The 22,738-nt window shown below is 39.5% G+C and overlaps 1 protein-coding gene across 1 annotated transcript in view; it reads left to right on the forward strand.

Annotated features, from left to right (window-relative positions):
- Positions 1-22,738, forward strand: part of SNRPG (small nuclear ribonucleoprotein G) — a 46,027-nt gene that overhangs the window by 13,379 nt on the left and 9,910 nt on the right. Inside the window, exon 2 of the mRNA XM_090384233.1 lies at positions 9,503-9,525. Within this exon, the coding sequence (XP_090240359.1) occupies positions 9,503-9,525 (23 nt within the window). The remainder of the gene's footprint in view (positions 1-9,502; positions 9,526-22,738) is intronic.

The raw sequence follows: 22,738 nt of genomic DNA on the forward strand, positions 1-22,738 counted from the left end.
CGAGGTGATCTGATTGAGGTGTATAAAGCCTTGAATGGTTTGAGCATGCTCAATGCTGATAGGATTCTTCCTCTTGCTCAGAATAATCACCAGAGAGGGCATAAATTCAAATTGAGGAAAGACAGTTGTAGGATAGATGTGCGGAATTTTGATTGGTGGAACAGACTTCCATCTTTTTTTTGTAGAAGTTGATAGCCTAAATAAATTTAAGGCTGAGCTAGAAAAGTATTTGGAACGAGTGGAAGGGTGAAATCAGAGCGGTTTTTTTTTTTTTTTTTGGCTGATGCTGCATAAGCTTGCTTTCCTGCATCGTGTATCTCTACTAATGCTAATATCAGAAGCCTTCCTGAAATCCAAGTATATGATGTGAATTATTTTTTGCATCTGGTTTTTTGGTCACTGCATCATATTAATCTACCGAACTGTTTTTTTTTTTTTTTTTTACGTGAACCCCAAACACGAGAGGTATTAGAACCTATAGTACTTAGTACCGTGCTTGGGTTTGAGGTTAAGAAGACGAAAGAAGATATTTGTTGACTTTGGACTTGAACTTCTGTAGATTGTAATTTTCAGGAAATACGTATGAAGGAAGGTTGTTCCAGAAAACGGCAGTTGAATGTATAAATGAGGAAGATGAAAAGTTGGTTCTGTGGTTTTGAAGTTGGACAGTAAATGGATGTTGGCTGGTGGCGGCATGTGTTCGGACTGTTTTGAAAGAGAGAGCAGGAATTATAGAAGCCAATTCAGAAGAACAGTGCCCATGGAAGTATCTGTAGAAGAGGCATGCAGCAGAAATAGTGCGTCTATGAGAAAGCGAGTGGAGAGACTCTGTTAGAGATGAATCATTAATTAACCTAACTGCCCTCTTCTGAATGGAATCAAGAAGCCTGAGAGAGGTTTTGGGGGCACCACCCCTAGTGTGGGAACAATATTCCATGGCAGGGCGGATTTGCGATTTATACAGAGTGAGCAGCTGTTTGGAAGAAAAGTAACGCCGAGAGCGAAAGAGAAAACCAAGTTTTTTAGATGCAGAGGAAGCAATATTTGTAATGTGCTTGTGCAGAGAGATTAGAAGTCAGGATAATCCCCAAAAGAGATATATCCTTTTGCCTAGAAATTGGAGTGTCACTAAAGATAAGCATAGGAGCAGAAGAATCCTTTTTGCGAGATAAGACAAGACTGAGTTTTAGAAGGGTTGAAATCAACTAAGTTGTCTTTGCCCCACTGGAGAATTACCTGAAGATCGGCATTTAAGGAATTGGTAGCAGATTTTCGAGAAGTTGAAGCTGATTGAGCAGGACAAGATTTCTCAAAACGGAAAGTTGAATGCAATGTGCTATCATCGGCAAAACTATGGATAGGATTTCAAGTCAATGGAAGAAGGTCATTGATATACAAGAGGAAAAGAGTGGGGGAAAGAACTGAACCTTGGGGGACACCGGCATTAGTGGAGAAGTTAGAAGACAGAGAGCCATCTACCATCACCCTCAGTGAGCGATCAGAGAGAAAACTGGATAACCAGTTACTAAAAACAGTTGGCAAACCATAAGATGATGGGAGGGATTTGTCACCCTTTTTAGGAACTGGCTGGATATTAGCAAATTTCCAAGCAGAAGGAAAAACACCTTTGGAATAAGAAAGTGAAAAAAGGTGGCAAAGAATAGGAGTAAGTTCAGGAGCACAGGTTTTGAGAACAAGTGGAGAAATACCATCAGGACCTGGAGCTTTCTTAGCATCAAGATTCATCAAAATCCTTCTGATATCCTTTTGACGGAAGACCAGGAGGCATTGAATGGAGCGTGTTGGGAATGGTGGGAGGTGTTTTACCAAGATCATTAATACATGAGCTGGAAGAAAAATGGGATGCTAGCAAGTCAGCTTTATCCTTGGCTGAAGTGGCAACAGAACCATCTGGTTTGGACAGAGATGGGAGCAAAGATGGGCAAAAGTTGCGGCAAATAGCTTTGGCAAGAGACCAGAATGCTCGGCTACCATTAGGGCAAGACGCAAGTTTTCTACTCTTAGCCTGTTCAAACTCAAGTTTGGACTGATTAATAACTGCTTTACAACTGTTGCAAGCTTTGGTATAGGCAGAAAATGAAACTGAAGAATTAGAAACAAGCCAATTACGATATGCAACATTCTTCTCTTGGACAGCCTTAGCACATTTATTGGAAAACCAAGGTTTAGATAAAGGACGAGACTTAAAAGTGGAGTGTGGGATAAGGGATTCCATTCCTGCAAGAATAATTTCACGGACACGATCTGAGCAAACGTTGACATCAGAAGTTTTGAAGCAGTAATCCGACCAAGAAAAAGAAGAAAAGAAGTCTCGCAGGTCATCCCATTTTGCATTCTTGTAATGCCAAACAACACGTGGTTGGGAATAGCTATGAGATAAAGGTTCCATTGGAGAAGAGACAATCACCAAGTTGTGATCTGAAGTGCCTAAAGGACCTCTCACTTCGACCGTGTACTTAGAAGGGTTGTTTGTGAGAAAAAGATCAAGCGTATTGGCTGTATGATTAGGATTATATGGTATTCTTGTAGGTAAATGAACAATCTGTGCTAGGTCATTAGTAATTGCAAAAGCCTCAGCATCTCGACCTGCTGGGTCGGTGTGACTAGAAAACGGAAGCCAGCTGGAGTTGTGAACATTAAAATCACCAAGGAAAATTACTTCACTGTTAGGAAAGTTGGACTGGAGAAAGTCAAGTTGCAAAGAGAGGAAGTCAAAGAGCTCCAAGTGATTAGTGGAGTTGGGAGAATGGTAGAGACAACGGAGGTAGAGAGATTTTAAGCCAGAGAAGATCAAAGAGAGGAGATTCCAAATTGCCAAGTCTCTGACAGGGAATATCAGAACGGACATATGCACAGGTACCACCTTTGAGGCGAAAGGAATCATACAGCGAATAATTTGGGCATCTGAGATGAGCAGTAGATGAATCAACCGATATCTGAGATTCTATCAGAAAAAGTACATGGGGTTTGGCAGACTGCAAGTGGAAATGGACATCATTGAGATTAGAATTGAGATCACGTATATTTGTGAATAGATGAGCAGAAAACCCACTACACTTATTATTATGGGGGACTTCAATGCTAAGGTTGGAAAAAAGCAAAACAGGCTATAGGAAATTTGCTATAGGAAATTTTTCCAAAATTTCCTATAGCAAAACTATAGGAAATTTTGGAATTGGTGAAAGAAACAAAAGAGGTGAAATACTTGTGGAATTTGCAGAATCTCAAGGAATGTCAGTAATGAACACTTTTTTTCAAGAAAAGGGTGAACAGAAAGTGGCACGGAAGAGTCCAAATGGATTAACAACTAATGAAATCGACTTCATCCTCACTAACAGAAGATATATTGTGAATGATGTTACCATCCTGAATAAGGTAAATGTTGGAAGTGATCACAGAATGGTAAGATGTACACTTGATATAGATGTAGGAAAGGAAAGGAAAAAACTGACTCGAGTAAATAATACAAAGGTCTCTGAAATAACAGAGGAGGAGAAAAAGCAGTATGTACTGGAACTTAAGAACAAGTTTGAGCTTCTGCAGACTGCTCAGGACCAAGATATCGACGAGGAATATTACAACTTTCTGAAAGTGATAAAGCCCAAGAAACCTATAGGGAAACAGAAATCCAAAGAAGAAAAAATTTGTCAAGAAACACTTGTCATGATGAACCAAAGACGACAAATGAAGAGCAAGAAAAACACTGACAGGGAGAAAATTGAGTATACTGAGTTATGCAAAGCCATTAGAAAGAGACTCAGAGAGGACATAAGAAGATTTAACACAAGAAAAGTAGAAGCATTAAGGGAAAACAAAGGATTTAAATCAGCAGCCATGAGCAGTAATACAGAAAGACAAATGGTACTGAAACTGAAGAATAGCGATGGTGTACTTATAAACAGCATGAAACTGAAGAATAGCGATGGTGTACTTATAAACAGCAGAGAAGGCATAATTCAAATAGCAGAAGATTACTATAGAGAATTATACAAGGAGCGAGGGAATGATACCAGCAGTGGGGAAGATGGATTGCAAAGTAGCAACATATACGACATACCCGATATTCTTCCTGATGAGGTAGAACATGCATTGAAGAAAATGAAGAATCAGAAAGCCCCGGGGGAAGATGAAGTTACTGTAGAGTTGTTGAAATTGGGAGGAAGAGACATAACACAAAAATTGGCAAGGCTCTTCACAAAGTGCATTAGAAAAGGTGTGATGCCTAAGCAGTGAAATAATGCAATCATAGTTTTGCTGCATAAGAAAGGAGATAAATCAGAAATTAGAAATTATAGACCAATTAGCTTGTTATCCCATATCTACGAGTTGTTCACAAGGATCATTACTAACAGATTAGAAAGAATACTTGATGAGAATCAGCCGAAAGAGCAAGCTGGCTTTAGGACAGGATTCTCAACTATGGATCACCTTCACGTAATATCACAGCTAATGGAAAAAGCAAATGAATATAAAACACCATTATGCCTGGCATTTGTGGATTATGAAAAGGCATTTGACTCCATACAGCATAAGGCAATGTTTTGGGCACTGGAAAGACAAGGCATAGATACTCCATATATTATGATTTTGAAGAAAATATATGAGAGTGCTACATCCTTTATTAGACTAGACAAAGACAGTAGCAAAATTAAAATTGAGAAAGGAGTTCGACAAGGAGACACAATATCTCCGAAGCTGTTTACTGCTGCCCTTGAGGAAGCTTTCAGAAGATTAGACTGGTCGCAGAAAGGAGTCAATGTGAATGGAGAGTACCTAAACCATTTACGATTTGCAGATGACATTGTGGTCATAAGCCACGATCCCAAAGAATTAGAGGAAAATCTTAATCAGTTATGCACAGTTAGTAAGGATTTTGGACTAAAGATGAATATGGCTAAAACAAAAGTAATGATGAACAAGTATGCCACGGAAAGGGAAATAATGATTGAAGGAGCAGTAATTGAAAAGGTGGAGTCATATACTTATCTCGGACAAGTTATTAGCTGTAATAATGATAAATGGCTGGAAGTCAAGAGAAGAATAAATTTTGGATGGATAGCATTCAGGAAATATAGTCACATACTGAAGAGCAATATCCCAGTTTGTCTGAAATGTAAAATAATGAATCAATGTATACTCCCCACCCCATGACTTATGGAAGTGAAACTTGGGCACTCACCAAAAGAATGGAAGAGAAGCTAAGAACTACACAGCGAAGAATGGAACGAATTATATTGGGAATCAGACTGTTAGATAAGAAGAGAAACACATGGATTAGGCAGCAAACTCAAGTAAAGGACATTCTTATCAAAACTAAAGAACTAAAATGGTCTTGGGCAGGACACATAGCTAGAAGACATGATGACAGATGGACTAAGAAAATAACAGAATGGTACCCAAGAGGAGCTAGAAGAAAACCTGGAAGACAAAGGCGGAGATGGATAGATGAAATTCATGAGTTTTTGAGTAGTAAATGGATGGCCAGTGCTCAAAACAGAAGGAACTGGAAAGTTGCTGGAGAGGCCTTCATCCTGCAGTGGATTGAAAATGGCTGATGATGATGATGATGATATTTGTGAAATGAATTAGGAAGTCCTTGGGAGGTTTAGATCTTTTCGCCGATAAGCTTGCTCTATTAGTTTGACAATTCATGGTGTATTCAATAGTAAGAAAAAGTAGGTGGGACATGCTGTATGAAGTAATGAAATTTTTGGATGTGGCGTACATGTGGTAAGAATATACCCAGATCCTTGACATAACGTGGCCTCGACAATGCTCCCCGCATACACACTACTCGGACTCCCTCCAGTCACTATCTGGCAGTGTAGAGGTAGCAAGATTATACACTAGCTGATCCGGAAGCTTCCTAGAGAGTTACCAATAGGTTCAGTCCGGTGTACTAACTAACTAGCGGCCTGCCTGCAAACACCGTTTTAGAGCTGTACCCTCGAAATGTGAGGAATATTGCATCTCGCCACGACGTTCACCATAACCTCAAAAGTCATCGATCATGCTGCATGATGGAAGAGATAGGGAAGGGTTGACCGGAACTTAGCTCTAGAGACTAAACATGGGTTCCACCACTTCAAGCCTCCAATAAGCAAAGTGGTGGCATTTCACCGGTTGATGAGTCATCTACCACCTAGTACTGCCTGGTAACATAGAGGGCGGCGTTCCTCCATGTGGTGTGGGCGCCACACCCCGACCCCTGCTTACGTTGGTTCACACCTGGGTGGTCACCCACCATGTACTTGTGCATGGAGGTTATACCTAGGATTACTAACAGTCCCACCATTGTGAAGGTGCAAGCAGAGGATTTGGCTGTCACAGACCGTCCGGACTTCGCCGAAATTGGGTCCACTTGACTTGAGTGTCACCCGAATATCGGTTCCATCAGCGTTTTAGACTCCCAGGTAGCAAGTACAGCTTGTCTGGCATATCTGACAGAATGTCTGTGACAACCTCAAGGACCAAGATTACTCCTTTACAAATCCATGCTGTGGTTGCAGTATAATTGCATGTTTGTCCAGATGGTCCTGCATTCCTTCTTTAACCAGTGATTCCATTTTACCTATTAGCTTAACTTAACATTGCACCTGTTAAGTTAAGCTAACAGGTGTGTAATTACTTGTCACCTTTTGTTCCCCCTTTACGAATTGGGTATGCATTTGCACAACTCCAGTTCATAGGGACCTCTCCTGGATCCAAGGGTACTAATGGTTTGCTTACCTCCTGTTCTGCTTCCCGTAATATAATCGGGTAGATATCCACCCCAGGTACCTTTTTGATGTCCATCTTCAACAATTTCATCACTTTCCTGTCGGTTATCACAAAGTTATTTGGCTCATCTTTAGAGTTGGATAAATTCTGGCATACCCATCCCTAAAGAATTCCTCATGTGTGAATGTAGTTGCAAAATACCTATTCAATTTGTCTGCAACTTGTTAACCCATAGACATCAAGTGGCCCAATGTTATTCAGCCCGTTTCTTCTACTGTTAATATGTGCATAGAAGGCTTTGCTGTTTTTCTTTGTCCAATACTTCTCTTGCCTAATCCCCTTTGTGATTTAATTACTGACTAATTTATATGAATCCCATGCTCTCTTCCCTGCCATGTGTCTCAGTATTTCTTTATTGGTATGAAAAGTCTAGTAGTATCTTCTTTGATTACTTCCACCATGAATACTTCCCATTTAGAATTTGCTGATGGTAACATCATCAGTTGGGCCCACTGCACAAAATTTAAAAACTGTCTGAAACCACTATAGTTACCCTTATGAAAGCAAAAGCCTTTCCCTTTACTCTTGACAGTAGTTACATCTAATTATATTCCACAGTAGTACACTGTGATTGCTGCCACTCACTGTCTTTCACCTGCAGATTCTTAATGCAGTTAAGAATTATGATAATTCTTAAGATTAAGAATTGTGAATTATGGATACAAAAAAGTATTGCATGGACCAGTTTCATCTCTGCTTATAGCTGCCATTAATCTATTAGACTTGGAAATTCTCACTGCTTATTATATCACTAGCTGCACTGCTCTCCAGTAAGAAATTTTAGTTGTCAATTTTAAGTATTGACATTTTTGTCATTGAATGTCATTTAAAGACAGGTCTGGTTAAACAGAGTTAAGGTGACCCTTTGTCTTTTGTGTGATCAAGGAACTGGTGTAGGTTTGGAACGTACTTTTATATAAGCTAGTTTATTTTGGAATATTTTTTGTTATTATTTGAAGTTATTAATCCCAGATTATACTCTTGGGGATGTAGTGGTGCACTCATTGCTTTTAAAGATTACAAATATCTTGTAGTTTTAATGTAGTACTATGAAATGCTATTGACAAAATATACTAAGGCAACGTGGAAAGTGTTTGGGGGGTGGATTATCAATGCTTATAGGAATTTTTACTTGTAGGGATTAAGAAAGTTATCCTGCTATACAAATCAGTAGCCATGCCACATCTTAAATACTGTATTGGGGTTCGAAGACCCTCAGGAAAGATATCAGTCGAATTGTTTGAAAAGGTATAATGGAGAACTGTTTGTGTAGAGCTACTCATTCAGAAAATGACTTTAGTATTGTAATCTGAATATTTCTGAACCTTTACATCGAATAATTATTTCTGATTAAGATGTTTAAGGCCATGAAAGGGTTAAATAAACCAGGCTTATAAACTAGAGGACAACTGAAATAAATACTGAGGCCAGTGGCATTTATAGTGTGTTACCACTATTTAAAAAAAACATGTGGAGCCAACTACAGGCAACCCACCCCCGAAGGAAGGTAAGATAATTGCAGACTGGGTTTAAGGAAATTTGCCTTATTCAAAGAGTAATTGAGTATTGGAACAATTGGAGTCAGAGGGGTTATGTAGATTTAAAGAGGAATTAGATAAATATTTGGAAGAGGTAAATAAAATATAAAACTTGGGAGATTATTTTATTTGTTGTTATTATTTTTTTTTTTTTTTTATTGTAGATGCTACATGAGCTTTGCTGCTTTGCACCATTCAGCTGTTTTAATACTAATGCTATTGGTGTCCTTTATGACAATAGTCTGAATTTGGATTCTGTTGAATTCTTAGACAGAAGAATTCTCAAATGGCTCTTCAGTTGGGCTGTAGTTAGTTGATTTCAGGCAGAGGAAGTATGGTTTACCCCAACAGGTTAGTATGTTTTTTCTACCTGCACAATGTGAGCTTGACTTCTGAACGCGCTTGTACAGCGTTGAGCAGTATACTGTTGCAATTTGGCCGAAGATGCATCAGAGAAATAACTAACGGTGTGATTAATCATGACTCCCACTTTCAGCATGCCGCAGAACTCTCAGGTGGCTTGTCATTTTTGTTTTTGTACTTCTCTGCTTTATGGACTTTGAGTCCTACTGTTTTAAATTTGCTGTTATTTTGTTATTGTTATTTGGTTTTTAGGAGCATTAGCAACTAAGGCCATATTGCGGTGGGCAATCCCTAACCTTCCCGAATCCTCCGTATTTGGTGGTGACGGGCTCGAACCCCGGTCTAATCAAGATGCGTGTGCTACGCACTTTTGCTCCATCCCACCTGGCTACGAAGGTACCTTTTAAATTTGCCTCTTATTCTATGTTTGCATGTTTCATAAACACGTGCCACAATGATAACTGAAGCATTGGCTTCATGAATATAGTCATTTTAAAATTGTTTTAGCCATATTCTGAATATAATAGCAAATGTGGTCCAAATTTGATAAGCCATTCTTAAATAATAAATTCATTCATAAAGTGGTTAATAAATTCATTGTTTAAACAAGTTAGCTGATGATTGAATTTTGCCACCATGATACTTTTTCAAGCCATTCCTGAATGAATATCCATTAACATCTGATTCTGTAATTTATTAGTCAGGTTTATTTAGAACTTTTAAATTTTATTTTAATTGATTGCATATTATTACATATTTATGTTGTATAAAATGTACATTATAACTTTTCATTTTTGCAGGTATATGGACAAGAAGATGTCCTGTAAGTACATATTTTTTTCCTACCTCTTGTCTGTTTTTGGTAATTCTAGGACACCCTCCCAGCACAATACATGCAGCAGAACACTGACAATTATTTTAACTCTTTGCAGTATGATGTTATGGCTATTGCAACCTGGTAAAATTTCAGTTCACTCTCATGACCACAGCAACTGTCGGCATTATAAATTATGAAATGCTTCCCACCGTGCTGGAGTAATTATTGTATTTCCATCTATTTATACTTCATACAGACAATCTGAAAACCTAAATTATTAATATTCAATTGTTAACACGAAGTGGCATTGGTTTTCTACAGGTTTAGGATTACCAAAAATGAAAAACTGCAATAGATAAGAAACTTTCAGAAGAAAAATTCTGGAAATCCAGTGAGATTTTGTGTCTGCTTGACTGGCAAAATCTGTCAAAAACAAAGGAAAATTTAGAGAGAAGACATTAAGTAAAATGAAGAAGCCATCAGTGGAAAAAATGTGTATATGAAAAGCCCAAACACAAAAGGTATTTCAACCTGCAACCCACACATGGTACTGTGTACTATACATTTTGTCTTTGGGGGTTTCATTATATATATAAGCTTCAAGTTCACTTTGCCATTGGTTTTTACTAAGTTTCATATGTTACCAAATAGGCTTTTGGGTTACCCACTTAAGTTTTTTGAAGTGAAACTTCTTTAGGCAATTTTCAGATGGAGTAACTAGCGTTCGTGGATTGACAAAAACCGCAACAAAAATGTGACAGTAGCCATAAGTAAATGCTTTACAGCACTCTGAAAGCCAACTATCGTACTAGGATAAATGCTTCAATTCTCGTGAAATCACCCGGGTTAAGTGGCATTAGGTTCGGTTAGTAATTGGGAGGGTGACCAGTTGGGAATACCCAGTGTAGTTGACTTTTTACCTTTCTTTTTTTTTTTTTTTTTTTATTAACCTGTTGAAAATATTATTCTGATTTTCACATATTATTTAATTTTGTTTTGTAAGGTAATAAAGTGTAAATCTGTGCTGTATATCTTTACTTTTATAGCCTGTGGATAATATTCCTCCTATTTTTTCTTATTAGAATCGCCTTTAATAGAATTAAAATTTAATTCGTAAATGAGATCACAATGACCAGTGTTTACTACATATCGTATAGTGAACGGTATTTTGTTATGAAGTGTCCATCGTAAAGTGATTTGATCGTACAGTGGACCAGTCGTGGCACGAGGGTTTCGACAGCGGATGAAATTACATCATGCGATGGAGTTGAACAAAGAAGCCGGAGAAGGTCCATCCACATCTTCAGAGCCTTACATCTCCCCAGAAATGTTAGAAGTGAATTTGGAAGGAGTCATGGAAGTTGATACTGCAAATGAAAACGATGAAGAGTCCTCAAAGCCCAGTCGTAAACAAAAAGCAAAGAACGCAAAACTGGTTGCCATAAGTACTCCATCAAATTGTTCAACATGTAATACACAGCTGGAGCAGCAACAGGATTTTAAGAAACACCAAAGCATCCATGCACAGTTTAAACATACATTCCTGGATAATCATTTCAGTGCAGTCTGTTCTGTGTGTGATCGGCTTTGGTTCAAAGCGATGTGAAGATTGTAGCAGCTCAAGCTTACGCTCTTCTTCAAACAACATTTCCAAATTTCCAAATTAAGTCAATTGTCAGCCTGTGACAGCTGTCATGCCTCTTTCGAAGTCAAATGGTTTTAAATAACCGATGCCACAGCACTTGCTGAAATAGATTTGGTAACGGAACGTCTCATATCTGCGAGGCTCCCATTCATGCAGATTCATCATCTGCAGAATTCATGCGAGATCCTCGATCCAGGTGATAGATGACTTTCATCAACCGGTGAAATACCACCACTTTGCTTATTGGAGGCTTGAAGTGGTGAAACCCATGTTTAGTCTCTAGAGCAAAGTTTCCGGCATCCCCCTCCCCTCTCCCCATACTTCTCCTTCAACCCATGCACGGTACTAAGTACTATAGGTTTTGATACCTTTCGTGTTTGGGGTTCTCATAAAAAAAAAAAAAAAAAAAAACCTAAAGAAGTTTCACTTAACTTCCAGTATCTGTGCTCGGTGCGCACACGCACACAAAATTTTATTTTATTTTTTAATCCACCCAATCATAGACAGAAGGTTCTTGTTGACGTTAGACTTCAATTTTTGTAGATTGTAATTTTCAGGAAATTCATGTGAAGGAAGGTTGTTCCAGAAACCAACAGTTAAAGGGATAAATGAGGAAGGAGAAAAGTTGGCTCTGAGTTTGAAGTTGGACTGTAAATGAATGTTGACTGGTTGTAGCATAGGTTCAGACTTGTTTGAGGGGGAAACAGAATTATAGCTGCCAGTTCAAAAGATGGTCCTTGAGGTTGTCACAGACATTCTCTCAGATATGCCAGACAAGCTGTACTTGCTACCTGGGAGTCTAAAACGCTGATGGAACTGATATTCGGGTGACACTCAAGTCAAGTGGACCCAATTTCGGCGAAGTCCGGACGGTCTCTGACAGCCAAATCCTCTGCTTGCACCTTCACGATGGTGGGACTGTTAGTAATCCTGGGTATAACCTCCATGCACAAGCACATGGTGGGTGACCACACAGGTGTGAACCAACGTAAGCAAGGGTTGAGGTGTGGCGCCCACACCACATGGAGGAATGCCGCCCCTCTATGTTACCAGGCAGTACTAGGTGGTAGATGACTCTCATCAACCGGTGAAATACCACCACTTTGCTTATTGGAGGCTTGAAGTGGTGGAACCCATGTTTAGTCTCTAGAGCTAAGTTCCGGTCAACCCTTCCCTATCTCTTCCGTCATGCAGTATGATTGATGACTTTTGAGGTTATGATGAACGTCGTGGCGAGATCCAATATTCCCTACATTTCGAGGGTACAGCTCTAAAACGGTTTTCGCAGGCCGGCCGCTAGTTAGTACACCGGACCGAACCTATTGGTAACTCTCTAGGAGGCTTCCGGATCAGCTAGTGTATTATCTTGCTACCTCTACTCTGCCAGATAGTGACTGGAGGGAGTCCGAGTAGTGTGTATGCGGGGAGCATTGTCGAGGCCATGTTATGTCAAGGATCTGGGTATATTCTTACCACATGTACGCCATATCCAAAAATTTCGTTACTTCATACAGCATGTCCCACTCACTTTTTCTTACTATTGAATACACCACAAATTGTCAAACTAATAGAACAAGCTTATCTGCGAAAAGATCTAAACCTCCCAAGGACTTCCTAATTCATTTCACAAATATACGTGGTCTCAATTCTAATCTCAACGATGTCCATTTCCACTTGCAGTCTGCCAAACCACATGTACTTTATCTGATAGAATCTCAGTTATCGGTTGATTCAACTACTGCTCATCTCAGATGCCCAAATTATTCGCTGTATGATTCCTTTCGCCTCAAAGGTGGTACTTGTGCATATGTCCGTTCTGATATTCCCTGTCAGAGACTTGGCAATTTGGAATCTCCTCTCTTTGATCTTCTCTGGCTTAAAATCTCTCTACCTCATTGTGTAAAATTCATCTGTTGTCTCTACCATTCTCCCAACTCTACTAATCACTTGGAGCTCTTTGACTTCCTCTCGTTGCAACTATACTTTCTCCAGTCCAACTTTCCTAACAGTGAAGTAATTTTCGTTGGTGATTTTAATGTTCACAACTCCAGCTGGCTTCCGTTTTCTAGTCACACCGACCCAGCAGTTCGAGATGCTGAGGCTTTTGCAATTACTAATGACCTAGCACAGATTGTTCATTTACCTACAAGAATACCGGACAAACCGAATCATACAGCCAATACGCTTGATCTTTTTCTCACAAACAACCCTTCTAAGTACACGGTCGAAGTGAGAGGTCCTTTAGGCACTTCAGATCACAACTTGGTGATTGTCTCTTCTCCAATGGAACCTTTATCTCATGACTATTCCCAACCACGTGTTGTTTGGCATTACAAGAATGCAAAATGGGATGACCTGCAAGACTTCTTTTCTTCTTTTCCTTGGTCGGATTACTGTTTCAAAACTTCTGATGTCAACGTTTGCTCAGATTGTGTCAGTGAAATTGTTCTTGCAGGAATGGAATCCTTTATCCCACACTCCACTTTAAAATCTCGTCCTTTATCTAAACCTTGGTTTTCCAATAAATGTGCTAAGGCTGTTCAAGAGAAGAATGTTGCATATCGTAATTGGCTTGTTTCTAATTCTTCAGTTTCATTTTCTGCCTACACCAAAGCTCGCAACAATTGTAAAGCAGTTATTAATCAGTCCAAACTAGAGTTTGAACAGGCTAAGAGTAGAAAACTTGTGTCTTGCCCTAATGGTAGCCGAGCATTCTGGTCTCTTGCCAAAGCTATTGGCCGCAACTTTTGCCCATCTCTGCTTCCACCTCTGTCCAAACCAGATGGTTCTGTTGTCACTTCAGCCAAGGATAAAGCTGACCTGCTAGCATCCCATTTTTCTTCCAGCTCATGTATTAATGATCTTGGTAAAACACCTCCCACCATTCCCAACACGCTCCATTCAATGCCTCCTGTGGTCTTCCGTCAAAAGGATATCAGAAGGATTTTGATGAATCTTGATGCTAAGAAAGCTCCAGGTCCTGATGGTATTTCTCCACTTGTTCTCAAAACCTGTGCTCCTGAACTTACTCCTATTCTTTGCCACCTTTTTTCACTTTCTTATTCCAAAGGTGTTTTTCCTTCTGCTTGGAAATTTGCTCATATCCAGCCAGTTCCTAAAAAGGGTGACAAATCCCTCCCATCCAATTATCGTCCCATTGCAATTACTTCTACTCTTTCTAAAGTAATGGAGAAATCAATTAACTGCCAACTCTTAAACTACCTAGAAACCTTCCGTCTGATCAACGATCACCAGTGTGGATTCCGTCAGTGTCGATCCACTGGTGATATCCTGGCTTATGTTACCCATTTATGGACTACTTCAATGGAAAGGTTCGGTGAAACACAAGTAGTTGCTCTTGACATCTCAAAAGCTTTTGATCGTGTTTGTCATAAAGGTCTTCTAAACAAGCTTCCATCTTATGGTTTGCCAACTGTTTTTAGTAATTGGTTATCCAGTTTTCTCTCTGATCGCTCACTGAGGGTGATGGTAGATGGCTCTCTGTCTTCTAACTTCTCCACTAATGCCGGTGTCCCCCAAGGTTCAGTTCTTTCCCCCACTATTTTCCTCTTGTATATCAATGACCTTCTTCCATTGACTTGAAATCCTATCCATAGTTTTGCCGATGATAGCACATTGCATTCAACTTTCCGTTTTGAGAAATCTTGTCCTGCTCAATCAGCTTCAACTTCTCGAAAATCTGCTACCAATTCCTTAAATGCCGATCTTCAGGTAATTCTCCAGTGGGGCAAAGACAACTTAGTTGATTTCAACCCTTCTAAAACTCAGTCTTGTCATATCTCGCAAAAAGGATTCTTCTGCTCCTATGCTTATCTTTAGTGACACTCCAATTTCTAGGCAAAAGGATATATCTCTTTTGGGGATTATCCTGACTTCTAATCTCTCTGCACAAGCACATTACAAATATTGCTTCCTCTGCATCTAAAAAACTTGGTTTTCTCTTTCGCTCTCGGTGTTACTTTTCTTCCAAACAGCTGCTCACTCTGTATAAATCGCAAATCCGCCCTGCCATGGAATATTGTTCCCACATTAGGGGTTGTGCCCCCAAAACCTCTCTCAGGCTTCTTGATTCCATTCAGAAGAGGGCAGTTAGGTTAATTAATGATTCATCTCTAACAGAGTCTCTCCACTCGCTTTCTCATAGACGCACTGTTTCTGCTGCATGCCTCTTTTACAGATACTTCCATGGGCACTGTTCTTCTGAATTGGCTTCTATAATTCCCGCTCTCTCTTTCAAAACAGTCCGAACACGTGCCGCCACCAGCCAACATCCATTTACTGTCCAACTTCAAACCCACAGAACCAACTTTTCATCTTCCTCATTTATTCATTCAACTGCCGTTTTCTGGAACAACCTTCCTTCATACGTATTTCCTGAAAATTACAATCTACACAAGTTCAAGTCCAATGTCAACAGATATCTTCTTTCATCTTCTCAACCTCCAACCCAAGCACGGTACTAAGTACTATAGGTTCTGATACCTCTCGTGTTTGGGGTTCTCATAAAAAAAAAGAACAGTGCCCATGGAAGTATCATAGAAAAGGCATGCAGCAGAAAGAACGTGTATGAGAAAGAGCAGAGAGACTTTGTTAGAGGTTGACATTAATTAACCTACCTGCCCTCTACTGAATGGAGTCTAGAAGCCTTAGAGAGGGTTGCATACCACCCCAGATGTAGGAACAATATTCCATGGCAGGGCAAACTTGAGATTTGTACAGAATGAGTTGTTTAGAAGAAAAGTAATAACAGGTCCTTGATGTTGTCACAGTCACTGTCTTGGGTATGCCAAGCTGGGCTTGCCACCTGGGAATCTAAAATGCTAATGGATCTGATATTTAGGTGACACCCAAGTCAAGTGGACCTAATTTCAGCGAAATCCGGTTGTGACAGCCAGATCCTCTGCTTGCACCTTCACGATGGTGGGTCTGTTAATAACCCTCATGTAGAAATCTTGAAATACGACACCTAGCATAGTGGAGGTGACCCCCTCCCCCCAGGTGCGAACCAACATAAGCAGAGAGCGAGATGTGGCACCCACACAAAAATCTGGAATGCTGCCCCTCTTGTGTTACTAGGCAATACTGGGTGGTGGATGACTCATCAACTGGTGCAATACCACCACTTTGCTTTGTGGAGGCTTGAGGTTGTGGAACCTGTGTTTGGTCTCCAGAACAAAGCTCCAGCAACCCTCCCATCTATTCCAGCATGCAGTGTGATTGATGTCTCTTGAGGTTGTGATGGCCATCATGGTGACATCCAATCTTCCTTACATTTTGAGGGACAGCCTTAAAATTTGCTTTCGCAGGCTGGCCATTAGATAGTCCACTGAACCTAAACTATATAATCTCATTGCCTCTACTCTGCCAGATAGTGATTGGAGGGAGCCAAGGTTGTGTGTGTGGTGAGGGGGGTGCATTGTCCCAACCACATTATATCAAGGAGCTGGGTATATTGTTGCACTGTTCTCCATATTACTTTATACATGTTCTGACCTTTTCTTACTACTGAATACATCATGAATAGTCAAACTAATAGTTCCAATCTCAATGAAGTCTATTTACACTTAGCAGTCTGCCAAGCCCCATGTTCTTTTTCTGACAGAATCCCAATTATTGGTTGATTCAGCCACTGCTTATCTCAGTTGTCCTAATTTGCTGTACAATTCCTTTTGCTTCAAAGGTGGTGGTACTTGTGCATATGTCCACTCTGATATTCCCCTGTTGGAGACAGTAATTTGGAATCTCTTCTTTTTCACCTTCTCTGGCTTAAAATCTCTCTGCCACATTCTGTCAAATTCATCTATTGCCCCTATCGTTCTCCCAACTCCACTAATCACTTCGAATTTCACTTCCTCTCCTTGAAACTTTCTCCAGTCCAACTTTCCTAACAGTGGGGTTCACAACTCCAATTGGCTTCCTTTTTTCTAGTCACACGGACCCAGCTGCTTGAGATGCTGAGGCGTTTTCAGTTACTAAAATGACTTCACACAGATTGTTCATTTACCTACCATAAAACCTGACAATCCTAACTGCACAGCCAACATTCTTTTTTTTTTTTTTTTTTTTTTTTTTTCAGAAACAATCCTTACAAGTACATGGTCAGTGTGAATTGTCCTCTAGGCACCTCAGATCACAACTTGGTGATGGTCTCTTCTCCAATGGAGCCTTTCTCTTGTAGTCATTCTCAACCTTGTGTTGTTAGGCATGACATGAATGCAAGTGGGATGATCTGTGGGATTTCTTTTCCTTGGTTGCATTGCTGATTCAAATCTGAAATCTTCTGATGTCAACGTTTGCTCAGATCTTGTCAGTGAAATTATTCTTGTAGGGATGAAATCCTTTATTCCACACTCCACTTTAAAATCTCATTCTTCATCTAAACCCTGGTTTTCCAATAAATGTGTTAAGGCTGTTCAAGATAAGAATGTTGTATATCGCAATTGGTTTGCATCCAAATCTCTAGGTTCAATTTCTGCCTACATCAAAGCTTGCAACAATTGTAAATCAGTTATTAATCAGTCCAATCTATAAATTTGAACAGGCTAAGGATAGAAAACTAGTGACTTCCTGTTAAAATCTTAGTTGAGCATTCTGGTCTCTTGCCGAAGCTATTGGCTGCAACTTTTGCCCATTTCTATTCCCACCTCTGTCAAAACCTGGTGGTTCTGCTGCCTCTTCAGCCAAAGATGAAGCTGACCTGTTTGCATCCTACTTTTCTTCTAACTTGGGTATTAATGATCTTCAGAAACCACCTCCTACCATTTCCATTACACTCTGGTCTTCTGGCAAAGGGATGTCAGAAGGATTTTGAACAATCCTGATGCTAAGAAAGCTCCAGGTCAGGTGGTAATTCTCCACTTGTTCTCAAGATCAGTTTTCCTGAACTTATGCCTGTTCTGTCTTGACTTCCCTCCTGTTTTCCTTTCTGCTTGAAAATTTGCTCATATCCAGCCAGTTCCTAAAAGGGGGTGACAAATCCCTATGTGACAAAGGTAATAAATCCCTATCTTCGTCAATGATGGATCTGACAACCATCACCGATGAAGACATACTGCGGCTTTGCTGCCGACACACTATTTGGTGATCTGAACAGGGTACTCTAACCCGGATACCTTTAAAACCCCATCCCTGGGGAGGAAGGAGACAGGTCTCTGGCTCCTCCCTTCCTTGCCTCCCCCCACTACTTCACCTAGTGGGGCTTGTCTCCCTCCATTGACCTCTTTGGGGATGCCTACTCCATCGTCCCTATGTTTTCCCCCAGTCTTCAGCTCCCCCCCCTAACAAAACTGACCGAGTACACCCCTTAAAAATGCTGCCAAATTCTAATCAACGTCTTAATTCTACTGCTTTCTTGTAAATCTATTTCGGCCAAATTCTAGTGTACAATCTCCCCCCCCACCCCCTTTTTTTTTTTTTTTTTTTTTTTTTGAGGTTTGCCACTGAAATCTTGGGAAATTAGGTGGTGGAGCCTGCCAGAGTACTTAAATAATCTACTGGGTGCCTGACCTGCCTCCTCGTGGCAAAGTGTGGGCAACGGTGGGTCCCAATAGGGGTCCAATGGCTAAATGGTCAGAAAAACAACAGACCACTCCCCACACACTTTTCAAATCTCTAGCCTCCACACAGTTCTGTGTCACTTACAAAGGATACAACGCGGAGATGGGGGGGAACCCCTGGTGCAGTTCGGACAACTAACACACTTTACACTTTTCTGTCAGTGTAGTACCACACAGTTGATATGTTACTCTGGGGTTACTGCTTCCCATATGCAGTATTTTACATTTGTCAATACTAAAATTCAGTTGCCACCTCTCTGCCATCTGCGCAACTTTTCTAGATCCTGTTGCTACAGCATACTGTCATTAATAACCCTGCCAACCTTCGTATCATCTGCAAACTTGGACATTAAGCCTGGACAATATCATTAATAAATACAGAAAACAAAACTGAACCCTGATGGACTGAACTTTGTGGACTAATAACATCAGTCCACAAAGAGCGGTGTCCATTGATTACCACTCTGGCTTCTCCCACTCAACCATCCCTTTATCCATAGCAGCAGTTTGCCTCCAATGCCAAACTGTTCCAATTTGTGCAACAGTAACAAAAGCCTTTTAAGATCCAAATATATGATATCAAAATTATTCTTTGCATCCAGTTCCTTTGTGACCACATCATAATATCCAATCAAATTGGTCAGACAAGACTTCCCCTTAACAAACCCATGCTGCGTCCGAGCTATAACTGAAGTTTTGTCTAGATTATCCTGCAGTGCTTCTTTAACCAGTGCCTCCATTAATTTCCCTGGAACAGAAGTTAAACTAACAGGTCTGTAATTACTTGTGTGATCCTTTGACCCTCCTTTGTGAATTGGGGTCACATTTGCACATCTCCAGTCCATGGGTACCTCCCTTGAGTCCAAGGAAGCTCTCATAATTTTTTATTTCTTTGTTGCCTCCTTTAATATAACTGGATAGATCCCATTCACCCCAGGTGCCTTTCTTATGTTTATCTTCAACAGTTTTCTCCTCCACTTTGCTCTCAGTTATTACAAAATCATCTAGCTCACTACCAGAGTTTAATTCACCTCTGGATTCCCCTCCCTGAATAACTCCTGTGTGAATGTAGCTAACAAACTAAAATACTCATTTAGTTTGTTAGCTACCTGAGAAGCATCATCAACAGTTCAACCATCAATATCAAGTAGACCAATCTGATTCTTCCCTTCCTTCTAGAGTTTACATAATTAAAGAACACTTTGCTGTTTTTCTTTACATCTTTTGCCAAAGATTTCTTGTAATCTGCCTTTGCCTGCCTAATCTCTTTTGTGACTTGGTTACAGACCAGCTTATATCTATCATAAGCTTCCATGTCACCTGTTAATTTATATGTATCCCGTTTTTTTTTTCTCTACCACGTGGATTATTAGTTCATCTGACATCCATTTAGGCCTTAACCTTGAACAAAATATTTCTTAGTTGGTATGAAAAGCTTAGTAGCATTCCAAGATTAATTCTTTGGATGCTTCCCATTTTGAATTTGCTGTTGTTAACATCATCAGTTGGTCCCACTGTATAGAATTTAAATACTGTCTCAGACCACCGTAATCAACTTTATGAAAGCAAAAACTCTTCCCTTTACCCCTGATGGTAGTTACCTCTGAGTAAATCCCACTTCAGCACACTGTGATCACTGCCACCTAGTGGTTCCTGTATCTGCAGATTCTTGATGCATGAAGAATCACTACTGATAATCAGATGAAGAGTATTACTCCCTCTAGTTGCCTCTCGAACATGCTGCTATAAAAAACAATCGTCCAATAAATCCACAAAAGCATTTTAGTATGTGAGTGACCAACACACAAATCCCAGTCAATATCTGGAAAATAAAACCCCCATTATAATACATTCTGATTTACTGGCCCACTCTATTTCTCTGTACAGTTGTTTATTATACTCATCAGGGTCATTAGGCCTATAACACACTCCCTTTGTATTGATTCTGTCAATAACAAATAACTCTGAACCTCTGACTGCTGAATACAGTTGATATGCCAACCCGCACTGGACCAGCGTGGCAGACTGGTCCATTTCCCTTAGCATGAATTGTTGAGGAGGCTTCCATCCTGCAGTGGGTTGATAATGGCTGCACTTTACCTTTTTTTTTTTTTTTTTTTTTTTTTTAGTGACCCATCAGTTTTATTATGTTTGTTACTTTATAACAACTGTATTTTTGTGATCCACTATGGCTATGATATTACAATATGGCAACCTAACAAATCAGTTCAAATTATAATGCAGAAAAAATGCAATAATTTCTCAATTTTCTTTCAGGAAGATAAATTCGAAAAGGATTTTATTTTTATTTTGGGGCAAGTTTTGTGATATCTATACATAAGCAAGTTTAAAAGGAAGTGTAATTATTGTTTGAAACTGAATTTCATGTAGTTCACAATTACCATTTAATTTCTTTCAAAAGTAATGTTTTACTAGGGGGTTTCGCCCCTGCTTGCTGCACTCACTTCTTTTGATAAAATAATAAAATACAGAAGCTATCGACACTGCGTGTGTCTCTTCCTTAGCTATGAATACATCAGTACGTTACACATATGGAAATCAAGAATGGTACCGCGTGGTCATGCTAGATAAAGTGTGTGCACGAGGTTTATCTAGCATGATCATGCTAAAAACAGGCTTGTTTTACCACAGTTAAACAAGCCACACAACCATAACCCGCATCCCTCTTCTCCCATTGGTTGAATAAATATCACTAGGAGGGAAATTATTTTAATGTATAGAAAAGATACTTTATTCAATTATATTGCATTATAATCACATTTGTTTTAATTGTAATTGATTGTGGTTCATATTTTTCTTGTGAATTATAAATATTTTTCAGAAGTCTCTACTAAAGGAAATTCAAAACGACTAAGTGGACATTTGATTAATCATTTGATTTAACAGTGTTATGGCAGAGTATCTCTGGTGTGAATACCAAAGTCAAGAACTCTGAAGCAATTTGGAAAGTTAAATTTTTAGTTGTGGATCTAACAATTGTGGTTGTTCATCTCCAGTATGAAATTCCTTAACTCTGAACTTCTTAATTTGTGATTTTCCCATTTTTGGTTACTATTACAAATACTGGCGGAGATTTTGATTAAATTGTGTTGTGCAACTGCTGATATATTTTTGGGTTATTTGCCCTTAAAATGAAATCAAAAAGCTGAATAAGGTTAAGCAGTAAACTGCTATAGTAGCAGTAATGAAAACTTCCACAATTTTATGAATAAATTTTTGAAATTCTTTAGAAGATAGTAGCCGCTAGCATACATGTGTTGGCACTTGTAATATCCATAATATAAAAGCTTCTTAATTTTGATTTTTCAGTCTATAATTCAAAGAATTGTGGAGAATAATATCGTGAAAGTATCTGCAAAATCTTAGATATAATAATGAGTAGTTTACATAACAACATTTCTTATAGTGGATGAAATGATAGGCATGTTCCCAATTTCTCCAACCTCTTCCCCCCCCCTCAATAATTTCATAATTTGTATTGCAGGGTTTTTAATTGTACTCTAATGGCCACTACTCTCCTTCAAGTAAACCTGTTCATGTATGCCTGTACAGGTCTACCAGATGCCCGTAGCGCATCCACGCGTTTCAGTAAACCTGGCACCATTCATTCAGTCGACAGACGTTTTAGCAATAATTGGCATATTGTTTGCGACGAAGTGTTTTAAATGCTAAGTTTTCAAAACAGCAATTTGAAATACCATAATTTTGGTTGGTAGATATCCTCTGTACCCGATCCTGACTTCGATGATGCCTTAACTTTTTTTAATTCTTTGCAATAATTGCTTCGTATGTTATTTATTTTCTTGACAACACTTTCTTTGTTGGCAGAAGGCTGAACCTCTCAATTTTTCCAACAACCTTGAGTATGTTGCTTCTTTCTTTGCACTTAATTTGCCATAAGCAAGGTTCACTTCTATAAATCTCTATAAAAATTCTTCAGTGCACTCTTGGTGGCTTCGGGACGCCATTTCGTTCC

The sequence above is a fragment of the Mastigoproctus giganteus genome, chromosome 11 (genome assembly GCF_048544385.1).
Source record: "Mastigoproctus giganteus isolate SK-2022 chromosome 11, ASM4854438v1, whole genome shotgun sequence".
NCBI lineage: Eukaryota > Metazoa > Arthropoda > Arachnida > Uropygi > Thelyphonidae > Mastigoproctus > Mastigoproctus giganteus.